The 12,174-nt window shown below is 51.6% G+C and overlaps 1 protein-coding gene across 5 annotated transcripts in view; it reads left to right on the forward strand.

Moving 5' to 3' along the window:
- The window catches only part of LOC140707408 (active breakpoint cluster region-related protein-like), a 122,649-nt gene that overhangs the window by 83,370 nt on the left and 27,105 nt on the right, over positions 1–12,174 (forward strand). For all 5 annotated transcript variants that reach the window (XR_013545681.1, XM_078394370.1, XM_078394371.1 and 2 more), the window contains one exon: positions 10,831–11,042. Coding sequence is in view for 4 of the 5 variants with exons in the window: in XM_078394370.1 (XP_078250496.1) it covers positions 10,831–11,042 (212 nt within the window). In the remaining variant the exon portion in view is untranslated. The remainder of the gene's footprint in view (positions 1–10,830; positions 11,043–12,174) is intronic.

A 12,174-nucleotide genomic window follows, 5' to 3' on the forward strand; every position in this document is an offset into this window, starting at 1 on the left:
ACATATCTTTATTTTTTTTTTAAGTTATTTTAAATATTGCTAGTTGGCCTTCCTTTTGAAAAGGGCCGTTGGTGGCTTTCAAAAGTAAATGACTGTATGCTTGTGTGTGTGTGTTTGTGTGCATGTGGTCCCACTGGAGTTCACATAGTTTTGTCGGAAGTTCTTTTGCTATCAATAAAAATGGATACCGAAAACCAGCATCCATATTATGGGATACTTACCAAGCTTTTTGACCGTGCAGGGATCTCAACCCGTATCCTCCTCTTCCAAATGTAATATTCAAACAATTATACTCGACGCTGGCTCGGTCAGAATGTATATAGCCAGAACATCTTGGCACGTATCCTGTTGCAAAGCTATATGGAGAACGCGGGGAAAACATTGACCGCACCGGGAGACTGCCGCTGAAAAGAAGTCCCTACTTCTGTTTCGAGGTCCATTCAGCTTCATCTCATTGCACACCCTCTGTGCCCATCCCAAAACCCCAAGGAGCTATTCTTTCATTCATAGCAAGTTAGTCAGACGTTGGGAGTTTGACTCTCCACTGGGCAGGGGCTGATAGGAGATGTTTCCCCCCCCCCGGGTATTTCAGACCCACCCCAAGGATCTCTGGAAGTCACTTCTCTGGAAGAAGCGAGCCCTTTCCCTTGCACCGGAGAGAGGCGTTTGGATTCTCCTGGAGGGGACCGTCAAGGAGTCAGGCTGGCGGGGTATCCCCTGGGCCCAAGTGTTGGAGGCAACTGTTGGCCCCTTACGGGCAGGAGGGCCGGACCACACAAAAAGAGACCACTTTAGCACTCTCAGGAACCCAAGCTGGACTTTTCTGGACCGTACTTCTGAAGGGCAGATTTGCACAAAGGAAGCCGCTCCGCCTTTGGGGAGCAGGCAGAAATTCAAAGGGTAGAGTAGTCTCGGTCATCTCCACCTCCTGCCTGCCCAAAGGATGGCGTGGATCCCTTTTGATCGCAAGGTGGTGCTGGAGGGCTCTCCAAAAAACGGGTGCTGGGATGGGGCACTCAGAGGGATCCTAAAATTTGCAAGGTGTTTCTCTCTCTGTGTGTGTCCCTTTCATTCTCTCCACAAATGCTGAGGGTTTTGAGAAGGCCTGGCACAAAACGGGGGAGAGGAAAGGAGCTTTTCTTGATGATGGCTCTTGTTTTTCTTCTCCATCAGCTGTGTGTCTTCAGCCCGGGATGTTCTTCCCCGCTTGAAAAAAAATCTTCCTTTGCTTTTCTTACAACCAATGCAGGAAGGGACGGGGTTGTGAAAGCAGGCCGGCCAGCCTCTGAGCATGCACAGAGGGATTTTTGCTGCACCGTCCCCAGCATCCCTGAGATCATGGCTGGCCTGGGTGTCACACACTTGAAACGAGCAGGACAGTGGCTTGTCCTAAAATCTATTTCTGGGTTTCAAAATAAAAAGCTCTCACTGCATATAAAACAAGTCAAGGTGCCTCAGAATGGCTGGCTGTGGACCTGAAGCTTTCTAAAGCACGGTGGGCCATTAAAAAAAATCCCCCCATCTCAATGTGTGGAAGGTGTGTGTCTTCCTCCAGTTCTGTCCAGAGAGAGAGGTGTTACAAATTCGAACCCAGGACCTCCTGTATACAGGCAAAGCACTCCCTTCACTGCAGCCTGGTGTTCTTTCAAGGTGATGTGTGTGGCTTTCCCTGCCCAGGTTCCCCCCCCCTTCCGTGCCACGACGCACCAGTGGGGTTGCCAGACCCATCACCCGCGTGGGCACCTTGCTCCGTCCTCGCCGCTGGGCGGTTTGGGCGGCTGTCCCTGGTTTGCGCTAAGCAAGGATCAGCGAGGCTTCGTTTGCTGATCCAAGCGAGGCCACTTGTTCTTTTCACTGGCACGTAATCCCGGGGCTAATTTTGGTGTGTTCTCTCCTCCGCTCATCCTCAGTTTCCCACCTTCTGTTCGTGACTCACCGCCCCCTTCCCTCGTGAGTCACGGGGGCCGGAGAACAAGGGAGTGAACGGGGAGGGGGCTGCACACTGGGGTGGGGGAGAGAGAGCTAAGTGGGGGGGTTGAGTTTTTGGCCCTGGGGGGATGAAATTAGTCAGCTGGGGGTTAGTGTATTCCCCCACCCCAGTCTTCCACCCTTTTCTGACAACATCTGGCATGACAGGTCTGCGTGTCTTTTTGTCCGCTTGCTGGTTCCCTAAATTCTCATCGTGCAGGGTTTTTGGTTTCTGCCGTTTGAGATCCAAGATACTTGGAATTTGGGATTTTAGGCAGGGAGCCGTGGATCCGAAAAAAACTGGGCTCCCGTCCAGGATAGCATGTGCCGAATGAAGAAGCTACAAACCTCTTGGTGGTTTTTATAGTAACGGTGCAGGGTGCCACGCACAAGACACACCGTGGTTGGTATTGCATTTACTGTAATCTGTAGTCTTGAGATTCTTCACAATAGGTTTGTATCGAGATGACCTGGGAAGTTTGGTGATTTGGTGGTTTGCTTGCTTGCTTACTCATTAATCTCTCTATCTGTTTATCTGTTTGCCTAGTTGTTTCTCACGTCCCCTCCTGTTAGGATTTAATTTATTTGTCGGATTAAAAGAGTTGCAAATCGGATTTGAAATACGAGTAGAAAACCCAGTGAGGACAATTGTGTTGCAAGCCGACGGGAAGACGTTTTCGAGGGGAAAAAACCCACCCATTTAAATCCTAGATACTCCCAGGCCTTGCTTCACGAGAAGGGGTAGGGTGTAAGATCGTGATCACGATGATAACCATAATAATAATACAACTTTGGGTTCAGTTTGGGTTTTTTATATAATTAAATTGAGTTGATTAGCATCAGGGTAGCCTGAGTTGTGTGAACAATCCTTTAGGGTTCATTTGGGGGGAAAGGAGCAAAAGTGTGGAAAGTCTATTTTTTTTAAAAAAAATAGAAATCCAAGAATGCCCAGCCAGCTGTGCCGGGGGGGGGGGTTATGGGAGTTGTAGCTGATGAAGTATGTCTTCTCCCAGGCATCTTGCGCGCTTAGAACTCGAACTGCTGATGGCTTGAAGGGGGGGGGGCAGAAATATGTGTTTGGTTTGCTATTATGTGCTGTCTCATTGCTTCCGATTTATAGAGACCCCTTGGATGAGCCATCTCCAGAATGTCGTGTCCGGTTCTTGCAAACGTAAGCCTGTGGCTTCCTTTAGAGAGTCCATCCATCTCGTATTGGGTCTCCCTCTTTCCCTGCTTCCTTCCACCTTTCCCAGCGTGATGGTCTTCTTTTCCAGAGCCTCCTGCCTTCTGAAGATGTGCCCAAAGCAGGACAGGTTCAGCGTCGAGAATAGAGTTCAGGCTTGATTTGATCTCGGATCCCCCTTGTTCATCCGGCTGGCAGCCTGGAGTATGCGCCATGCTCTCCTCCCGCCGCACCGTTCCGTCCTCGCGGTGTTTGGTCGATGGGTGGTGTTGCCTGCGATGTCAGCCGAGGGGGGCAAAGGAGTGGGTGGGAAGTCGAAAGGATTAGGTGGGGGGGAGGAAGGGTGGCCGCCTCCCGTGCCGCCACGATGACCCCAGGGACGGACCAGTCGGCAGCACTCAGCGAGGGCCGCTTCTCCGCTTGGCTGGCTCGCTGACATATTGGGGTTGATGTCCTCCGTGTTTCCTTTGGCTAAACGTTAAAACAAAGCGAGGAAAGGGCGGTGGGGGGGAGCAGAAGGAAGAGGGAGGGAGGGAGGGTGCCCCCCACGTTCTCCTTCCTCGTGGCCTTGGCTTCTGCCTGCCTAGAGAAGAAAGAGAAGAACAATGAGGAGATGGAAGAACCCCTTCGTATTGCGGCACAGAGACCTTTTGCCTCTATTCACGGCTCGGATCGGCAGCATCTTCCGACATTTTGACGAAAGAATGAGTCCCCCCCCCCCGCCCGTCTGTGACCGACCATCAAGCCCTTTTTTGAATCTGGAGGGGCCAGAGTTTGAACCTGGAACTTTTTGGTCTACCAAGCAGCAGCACTGCTATATCGCTTTTGGCAAAATAAGGTTCTAGTCCTCATGAACCCAAAGATAACTCTGTCACTGCAGGGTTTTAGGTGGGGAAGGGTCTTCCCCCATCCCCTCTTCCCCAGTCCCTTTCTAATCAGAGGTAAAACCTAGGGCTTTGTCCAACACCAGTATTCTAGAATTTTGCAGAGAAAGATTCTAGTCCTCATGTTTGGAACAAATCTTTGATTTTAAAGGTGTGGTTCCACATGTGACTGTCTCTCCTCCGAGAGCTATTGTATGGAAAACCAGAAATCGCCTCCCAAGAACTTCCATCATTTGTATTTCCTTCTTTATCTTGTCTGTTCTGGATGGATGTTTCGCTTATTTCCCCCCCCCCCTTACTTCTCTCGCCCTCTGTTATTCAGAATTTGAACTCAGGCCATTCTGCACCCAAACTGTGGGCCGGGAGCTATTCAAACAAAGCAAAAAGCTTACCGCCCATCACCAGTGAATGGCTTTATGATAGGCGCTGAGCTGAAATCAGAAATAAAGTGTTATAGCGGAATAAGCTATTTATTCCTGGGTTCTGAAAGGGCCTCCTTGCATTTTGTCAGATCCTGAGATTTGGAGCTTCTTAAAAGACCACAAAATTGTGGTGACACCCCTTGCTTGTCCCATATGGATTTATCCAGCCGTGTACTTTTCCATGCAGTGGTCAAGTCTTGCTGAGTTCCACAGGCCTTACTCCAGAGCAGGGTTTGGAAATAACATGTCAGAAATAAAAACCTCCCTTGTAATTACTTCCTTTTTGCAGCAGATGTAACCAAGTTACATGATGATTGCAGCTGAAGATAGGACACCGTTTTCGGGTGTAACTCTTAATTAATTCATCATCACCGTTACAAGAAGTGTGTAGCCTTGTTTCTCAAATCCCATGTTGTACTACACACTAGTGGCTTGTTGCATTTATGGGCGTAGGGGAAGAATTAACTAAATATAACAGAATACGTTTTGAATCAGCAAGAAGAGACAGAGTTACTTTGTCAGCTGTCAAAGTAATTATAACCGTCTGCATTTGTGGGGCCTTGTGTGTGTTTTATAAAGGCAGTTAATGACTTTTAAAAAGTAATTTTCCAAGCTCTGTTGGAAATCATCTCGGCTTCAGTGGGCGAACAGCCTGTCTGGACCAGCTGGTAACTGACAGTTTGGGAGCAAATGGCGAGTTTTTTAAAAGTTACATTTTTAGGTAACTAAAACCCACAGAATCCGTCAGTGACAGAGGCCACGTCGGCTGTTGTAATCCCCAGAAGTTCATTGGGGGGGAGGGAGGAGGAGGGAGAACCTTTTTTGCTCCGGACAGGCTTTGGGACTCCAATTCCCATTATCCCTTGCCCTTGGCTTGTCCGGAGGCGGCTGGTCCATGAAGTTGGCTGGGTGGGGGCTTCTGTAGCAAGGAAGGTGACAGATGACCTCGTGTTCACCGTGTGTGGGGTCCTCCCTTCCGCGTGCAAAGAGGGGGGGCTTCCCCACTGGGCTCCAGGCAAGCCATGCTTCTAGCCCTCAGGAGGGAGCCTAGCAAAAGTCAGAGAGCTCGGGGGGGGACTTTTTGAGGCCCAGGAGAGCATGGGGACTTCTCGGGGTGCAGGAGGGGAGCGTTACCGCCGTCCTGCACGGGGCGTGATCGCGGCTTTCCTTGCCCCCCAACCCCCGCTCGTCCTCAGAGATCCGTTGCAGGGCACGGGAGACTCATCTTCTCTCTTCCCCCCATGCCATCCATGGGGGGGAAGAGGGGGGTCCCCTCTTCACTGTGGCATAATCATCATCATCCCCTTTCTGTCAGGCAAAAGAGGAGGAGGTGGCGGAAGAGGAGGCGGGACAGAAGGTGTCTTCTTCGCCATTGGTGGGCAGCTCCTCCTCGCCTTCTCATCCCCCCCCCCAGACAAGCATGCTTTGGAAGTAAGCTCCCCCCCCCCGCCGACTCTGCCAGCCCCAGACATCCCTCCGGGCAGGGCTGGCATGTACTCCTCTCTCCCGGTGCCACCCGCCTGTCATCACAGCCCGGCTCCTTTTGGGTGGGTGGGTGGGGGGCTTCTCCCATCCTTGCCCTACTCTCTTTCTCTCCCTCCCCGCCCCGGCCAGGCTGACGTTGGAGGATCCAGACTCCAAATTGGCCTCCTGATTTCTGGCCCCCCCTCCCTCTCAGCCCCCTCTCCAAAAGCCCCTTCCTTCCCCATCCTCTCTTCGTTTTGAAATGCTGGGCGGCTGGGAGATCTGAAGGCTTTTCCCTCCTTCTTCCCTTCTCCCGATGGAGCCCCTGAGCCAGCTGGGTCTGCCTCGCCTCTCCTGGATCTACAGCAGTAGGTCTTCCCTGCCGGGACCTTCCTTTTTTATTTATCTATTTATTTGTTTGTGTATGTGGGGTGTGTGTGTGGAGATGGGATTAGGGTTTGATTCTCTGCTCGATCTTTTGGGGGGGAGAATGCTCAAGATGCTCGCCTTCCTGGTTGGCACCGCTGGCTGTTTTTTCTCTTCTGTTTTCTTCTTGGCGATGTGGGGTTAGGTGGACTTGGCATCCTGGGTTGGGGGGATTGCAAAGTCACAGCACCCCACCATCTCCTTCCCCTTCCCCCACCGTCATTTAATGCTTGTTCTTTGCTTTCCCCAAAAAACGTCTAGGGAAGGGGAGGAGGGAGGGGAATGAATTGTGGAAGCCTCCCCCCCATTTGGGCTCTGGGTGTCTGTGACGGATTATATAAAGGCAGGAAAGCTGATGATGAAGCAGAGAGGCTGGTGGGGAAACGGGGAGCAAAGGAGAAGGTATTGCGGGGAGATCATCCCCCAAAACCTCCAAAAAAAACCCCTTCAAAAACCTAGTTAAAGTCCTTGAAGCATTGCTGTTTGTGCCCCCCCTTAAATCTAGCTCTGCTGTTAAGTACCTCTAGCATTGTGTAGACAGGTGTGAGTCACTTACACAACCAGGCTGAGTTTCTTCCCTCCCCCCCCCCACACAGACCCTTCGCTCACCGACCTCCAGCCCTGTCTACCTGGTGCTTCCTTTTTTCATCTCTCCACCCCCAGTCCTATCCGTTCAATCTGGGACCCCCCCCTTTCATCCCCCCAAAATGCAAGCAAGGCTTTCAGTTTGATTGCCATGAGGAAATTTTGCAGAGACACCATGATGGACGGCAACAGCCTGCCAAGAAGAGGTTGGGCTGGACTGAGGAGGGGGGACTCATTCTTTCGTCACGTGACCAGGAATGCGACCGGTGCCTTGTTAATTAGTGCTAATTTGCCACCATAACTTAACTGAGTTTCTCTTGCACCTAAATTGCCAAAGCGGATTCTGGCCGATAACCCGTTATTGCTGAACACGGACGGAGTCGCTTCTCCACATTCAGAAGGTGTGAGAGGCGTCTTCTCAGGAATCCTTGTGCAATGACCCTGCGGGGTAGGCTGATTTTTTTTACATCCACATTTCTGACTATAGTTTTTTCCTGCCTTTATGGGATGTAAAATCTTTCTCCGGCAGCTTCCACGTGACCCGAAGATGCATTAATAAAAAGTGATACGCAGTCTGAAGGCAGAACTATCCACCAGGAACTTTCTATACGTCAGAACAGCATTTCTCACGTTGGGGCCTTCCTGCCGTGTGAGCGGCTGTTGTAGGTCAACTGGCCGTACCGCCTGGGGTGTGTGTGATGGGAATTGTTGTCCAGCCGTTTCCATGTTGGAGAAAGCTGCGTTTGCATATGAGTGTCGAACAGGCAGGCCTGTATTCATATCCCCGTTTGGGCTGATCAGCACCCTTGGTGTTGCTGGACTAAGAGCTGCCTGCCCCTATGGCCTCCCTCACAGGATGGTTGCACATAGAGAATGAGATGAGGCAGGGAACGGGGTCTCCGCTCGTCCTCCTTCTCTCCTTTTTCATTCATGGTCTCCTTTTGCGATAAACACCCCCTGTCTGCCCCCTTCAGATCTGCTTGAAAAGAGGGGCTCTGTTTGGGGCAGGCCAGGCCCTGGCCACCCCCTGGACTTCATCCAGGCCTGCCCTGGGGACCAAGGCCCTCTTCCCTCACCATCGTCACATAGTTATGCTTTCGTTGTTGCCAAAATAGTAAGCAATTACAAGTGAAGTGTTGTCTATATAGCAAGTGGCTTGCAAGTTCGGTTCTGGACGGAATGTGGAACTCCAGAAAACTGGACGGTTTGGTTACAAAGGAGTAGAGCTATGCTTTTGACTTTGTCTGGTTGCGCAGGAGTCACGAAAACAAGAGGAAACATTGTGGTTTTGAAGATGCTCTGGGGTTTTGAAAAACGGATGGATTGTCGAGGTGGGAGGAACCTCAAGGGTCATCTAGACCAGTGGTTCTTAACCTTTGTTACTCGGATGCTTTTGAACTGCAACTCCCAGAAACCCACGTCAGGACAGCTGGTGATGAAGGCTTCTGGGAGCTGCAGTCCAAAACTCCTGAGTAACCCAAGGTTAAGAACCAGTGATCTAGACCAACCCACCACCAAGGGAAGAATCCCAAGAGGGGAGGTAGAATCTTTGGGATAGAGAGGAGAGCTTCAAACGTGGGTCTTTCCAGCTGAAAACCCTCACTCACCACCACTGCCTTGGGCTGGCTGGCTTGAACAAGCCGGGCCCCTTTCCACCCACCAGATGTTGCAACTGAGCCCCGTGGAAGTCCCCAGAACAGGGGCACTCCTGCTGATGGAAGTCCTTTTGGCCAGGGGGCCAGCTGGGAGAGATAATCGTAGCCCACCTCCCTCCCTGGTCCTTGTTTGAAACGGTTGGGCAGGTGGCCACTCAATAAGGGACAGGGCGCGTGGCTACTAAATTAGGAGCCGGTGGCTACTAAATAAGGATGTGTTCCTCAAAATAAGGCGGGAGCAGCTGCCGAATGAAGTACCGCAGCGGGTGGGCTACTAAACAAGGAGCTCCTCTTTGAAATAAGAAACCGGTGGCTAGTGAGTTAGAAACAGGTGGCCGCTCAATGAAAAAAGAATAATTTCTGGAAACGAGGAGCAGCTGGCTGGTTCGTGTCCACGCCTCAAACCCCCCCTCCCCGGCACAAGTCTTTTGAGCATCTTGTGATCTGGTTGGGAAGGCCTTTGTGAACAGAGTAGCCTAGTGGGTAGAGTACAGTAGAGGGCGAGGAGGTGTGAGATCCTGGTTCTTGCCTTGAAACCTGTGATCTCTCTCAGCCTAGTCTATCTCGCAGGGGTGTTTGTGGGATACACGGAGGAGCAGGAGAGACACCGATGCTGAGGGAATCCGTATTTTCCTCCAAGGAACTCTCCGTTGGGGGGGGGAATGCTGGACTAGATGACCTTTAGGTGCATCTTTGAACCCTCCCATCCTAGGATTCTAAGTTTCAGCTTAAATTAGGAGCCCAGAGGACCCACTCTGAAGAGTCTGGCGGCTGCTCTCGTGCCCCTAAGGGACCCAGCACAGACAGCACCAGACTTGGAAAAAAAGTTGCTTCTGGCGTTTCGGAGCCCTGCCTCGGTTCAGGCAAGGCCAGACCCTCTCATATAGTCCAGCACCTTCCCTCCGCCCCATCAATAGTCCAGGGGCCAGAGGGTGGCTAATCGGGCCGGGAAAAGCATTTTAAAGCCAGGTGACCTGAGCTCCACGTGGAGTCCACAGGTCTGGTCCTTGCTCCTTAATCTTCACAACAGCCCTGCGAGGTAGGTAAGTCAAACTGAGGATGATGAAGGGGCTTGTTTTGCTCTGCGGCCCCAGCAGAGGGTTTTGGACCTGGGTCTTTCAGAGAGAGTCGTGACCGCGTCCTGCGATCTCCCTTTCTCTCTCTCCCTCGCCTCTTCCTCCTCCTCCTCCTCCTCCCCGTTGTTCACCAGGGTGCTCTGCCACGCGCATCGGGGGCACCCAGCCAGCCAGCTGCCGCACGTAATTGAGGGATTTGAAGCGGCACTCAAGGAGGCGTGCTTAATTGGGGGAAATGTGGGGAAGTGTGTCAAGCCATGAGGGTGGGGGAGGCGGGGGAGGGGTTAGGCACCGGCAGGCACACGTGCGTGCGTTTGAGTCGGTGCAGAGTGGGTGGCGGGAGATGGGTTTGCAGCAGGGAGAGGAGTGGGTGGAATGGTGCCCCCGGAGGGGGAGAAGGAAAGGCGGGCGGTTGGTACGTGCCCACGTGTTACCTCCCTGCCTCGAACCATGCGCAGGGCTTGCCTCTCTCTGCCGGTGCACCTCCGGGGTGTGGGTGTGCAGGCCTCTTCCTGAGTCCTTGATTTATTAGATTTCCATGCTACCTTTCCTCCCCACAAGTTCAAGGTGTGGGAGGGGTGGTTCTCTTCTGCTTCCAATCTGGCCCAAGATGACCCGGTGATAACTTTAATCTGAGTGTCCTGGGTCCTCGATCCAGCAACGTTGGCAATTACAGTATACCTGTGGTTTTGTGGCTATAAATTACGCACAAGGCATTCCTTGCTTGTAGAAAGCCAGCAGGTCAGGGAAAAGGATGAGATGCAGCTGGTCTTCCTCACTCAGGCAGAAGTCCTGGGGAAGGGCTTTCAGAAAGTAAAGCATGCAAAGTTCTTCACTCGCCCCTTCTTCAGCCTGACCGTCACCCAAAATGGGCTTCTGTTTGGCTCTCGCCTTTGGGCTCAGGGTGGCAAAGTTGAAGGAATCTGTATTGACTTTCGAGCAGGCGACGTTGATTTTGCAGGAGGCGATGGCTCTGCTCCAGGGTTTGGTCTGAATTTAAAACAAAAAACAAGAACCGTCCACGTTGCTGCACCCTATCTGCAAAAAACAAGTCTGACATCTCGGATTGCTCTTTCAGCATTCGGACTAAAACCCACTGGGGATTTGCTGCCTTCACTTGGGCTTGCAGCCTACACTGACCAGGCTTCCCCATTTTTCTTTGGACAGATTTCAACTACGGCACCGAGGAATATGATGCCGAGGGCAACGAGGAGCCCAAAGTTCCCCCCGGCGGCTCAGAGACCATGCCTTACATTGACGAATCACCCACCATGTCCCCCCACCTCGGTGCCCGCAATCCAGAGGGGGGCAGCGCCGGCGACAACAGGGACGGATCGGAGAGCGTTTCCCCCACCCCTGCAGATGGACCGGGTGCTGCGGTAAGTGGCTGGAATTTGAGCCGGGGTGCTGTCTCCTTCTTCTTTTTTTACTTTTTGTTATTTTATTTACAAACCAAGTTCAACTAGAAATAATGTTTGATTTCCGAAAAAGCGGACCTATAAAGTGCAGGTGTGCAGAAAATCGCAACATACCAGGCTGTGTGGGAAGGGCACATAACGGGACAAAGGAAAGCTGCTTGCTGAGTTATATATGGCTGATCTCTGAGTAGGGTGCTGTTGACCAGTGCCTGGGAAGTATTTTCCCACATGCTTGCTGGAGAGGCATGTGAGCGGGAAAGTTGCCGTTAACTTACGAGACGTGCGCATGAACAGTGGCCGTGCCTGTCACCGGGAAGAGGGGAGACACTTAAAGCATAAAGATATGTTCATTGTTCCCTCCTCCCCAGCAGGCACGGTTTCTGTGCAGCAGGGGTGGGTAACCGGACGCCCTGGGTCAAATCAGGCCTTCAAGCCAAATCCAACCCTTCCAACCTTTTCTGAGGGATTTTCTCTTTTCTAAAAGGCTGAGCTGCTTCCTCAGGGGTTTGGTTACCAGCCTTAGGAGCTTAAAAGTAAAACCCTGACCCCCACCCCCACCCACCCATCCCCGGGCACATGACCTCCGGGAATGTCTGTGACTCGAATTCAGCCCTCGAAAGGGAATTGCCCACGTTGGCTCAAAAATGTCATGCAGAGAGGTGTTTTCCAGCTTGCTGTCTGTAATCTTTTCAGAAAAGTAAAACCTGTAATTTCTCCCCCTCCCCCGCATCACCTCTGAGAATAAACCCATTGCTGTAATTATCCTGTATAAAAAGGTCTGTGTTTGCATCAGGGACATCCATTAAAACCATTGTCATTTGCACTGCAGTTCATTTGTAAGTATAAACTGTATGTCTAAACCGCAATAATGGTGTTAAAGCCACACAAGAGGAAATCAGACTTCTTGAACACAGGCTGTTCTAGGATTTTGTTATCCCGGCGATTTACGGGGAAATTACATTTGTTGGTCAAATTGGTCTATTTGACGGGGATCTTTGGCTCTTGTATAAGATGAGAGCTTAAGACACGTGACGTGGCCAACGGATATTGCTATAAACGAGGCTGTGCATATACTTTAAGCTGCTTGGGAATT

This window comes from Pogona vitticeps, chromosome 5 (assembly GCF_051106095.1).
Source record: "Pogona vitticeps strain Pit_001003342236 chromosome 5, PviZW2.1, whole genome shotgun sequence".
NCBI classification, from domain to species: Eukaryota; Metazoa; Chordata; class Lepidosauria; order Squamata; family Agamidae; genus Pogona; species Pogona vitticeps.